We start from the raw sequence: 1669 nt of genomic DNA, 5'->3' as shown, positions 1-1669 counted from the left end.
ATATAATAGGCGAATATATAATATAAATGATAATACACAATAATATAATATAGTAGTATATAATGCATATTTACACATCATTTCTTTTAGGTACTATTGGCGATTGGAAGAATTACTTCACAGTTGCGCAGAATGAAGTCTTTGACAAACTCTATGAAGACAAATTGAAAGGTTCCGGACTTGTATTTGATTTTGAATTATAAAGCTTCAGTTTCATCGCAGATAGATATTTTCAATCAGTTATCAAACTGGCTATTACCTGAAATAATTCAATTGCAGTATCTAAAGGACCATGCAATAAATCTGCCAGAAAAACATTAAAAAACGCTTATTGAACTAAAGGATAAGAAACTAGTAAGGAAATCATGGATTGGCTATTTTGCAATTATTGAGCATGGTCATGATGAGACCCTGACAAATTATAGAATGAAATGAAAGATATTAGCTGTAAGAATAAACAATTAATTTATCTAATAGACTGTGACTGAATACTTTACAAATATTATGTAAATAATACTACATTATTTGTTATAAACCAAGACGAAATAAAAAAAAAATGAATGAGACTTTAAAATAAAGTAAAACCTGAAAAAACGAAAGCATTCTTGGTTTGTTTTTTGTTTGATCATGGAGCTACAGTAGCAAAACTAGCCTCTATTAAATGCTAACTGTTAATAATGACATTAGCATCTAGCCTATATAACATTCTGTACGCAAGATGCACAATATGCTGCTCATAAATCCAAAGAATCCAATTGATTTGAAAATAGCGAATATTACTTTAGTGCATACAATGACATATTTGGCAAACGGTACAGTCAAGAATACTACCAAGATACTACAGATTAAATTATTTATTTATATATTTATTTATTCGTACTAACCAACAGCGATAACAACCGCCACTAACAGGTTATAATACATATACAATATTTATGTAAATAGATATAAAAGTACATTAAAAAGTACTAACAACTTTTGATTTAAAAACATTTAAACTGTCAAAAAATATTAATATCAATATTAAACATACAAAACTTATAACAATCACATAAACGTTTAAATAAACCTCTACATGTGCATTTAGACAAATATAAATTGATGTATATGGAAAAAAATTACAAATTTAAATGCTTACTCAGAAAACAGCGTGGTATGCATGTTGACAGATAGAGAAACTGCAGCCTAATTTTATATCTTTAATAATTGTCTATATCCAAATTCACAATCTCAATCTTTTATAAATTATTCAATGCCAAATACTTAAATCATTATGTATTTTTGTATACCGTAAAACCTCGAATTGAAGCCCAATGGGCTTGATAATAATAATAATAATAATAATAATAATAATAATAATAATAATAATAATAATAATATTTATAAAGCGCACAAATCACTGCAGTAGTGCTCAACTGAAGCCCCTTCGTTAGTTTGCAAAATTAGACTCGAAAAGCAGCACATCTCGAAAAGAAGCCCATGGACTTCCTTTTGAGATAGCATGGCCTTCTTTTCGATATAGTACAGTGCATACACTGTACATGAATTTCAAAAAACATAAATTAAAAACACGCTTGGTTTATAAAGTGGTTTTATAGGTGATTTAATGTCGGTTAATACACTCCACAGATTGGTGTTACAGTGGCCTCATTTATTGTTTTATAGTACA

The 1669-nt window shown here is 28.2% G+C and overlaps 1 protein-coding gene across 1 annotated transcript in view; it reads left to right on the top strand.

Moving 5' to 3' along the window:
• LOC117120210 (sulfotransferase 1C2-like) overlaps nt 1-590 on the top strand; it is a 5253-nt gene extending 4663 nt beyond the window's left edge. Inside the window, exon 5 of the mRNA XM_033265222.1 lies at nt 91-590. Coding sequence (XP_033121113.1) covers nt 91-203 — 113 coding nt within the window. The 3' untranslated portion in view covers nt 204-590. The remainder of the gene's footprint in view (nt 1-90) is intronic.
• Nucleotides 591-1669: the final 1079 nt, after the last annotated feature.

This window comes from Anneissia japonica, unplaced genomic scaffold, assembly GCF_011630105.1.
Source record: "Anneissia japonica isolate Jap-2015-1 unplaced genomic scaffold, ASM1163010v1 scaffold13761_len11392_cov266, whole genome shotgun sequence".
Lineage (NCBI taxonomy): Eukaryota > Metazoa > Echinodermata > Crinoidea > Comatulida > Comatulidae > Anneissia > Anneissia japonica.
The sequence above is the reverse complement of the archived record's forward strand: the minus strand, read 5'-3'. Positions and strand labels throughout refer to the sequence as shown.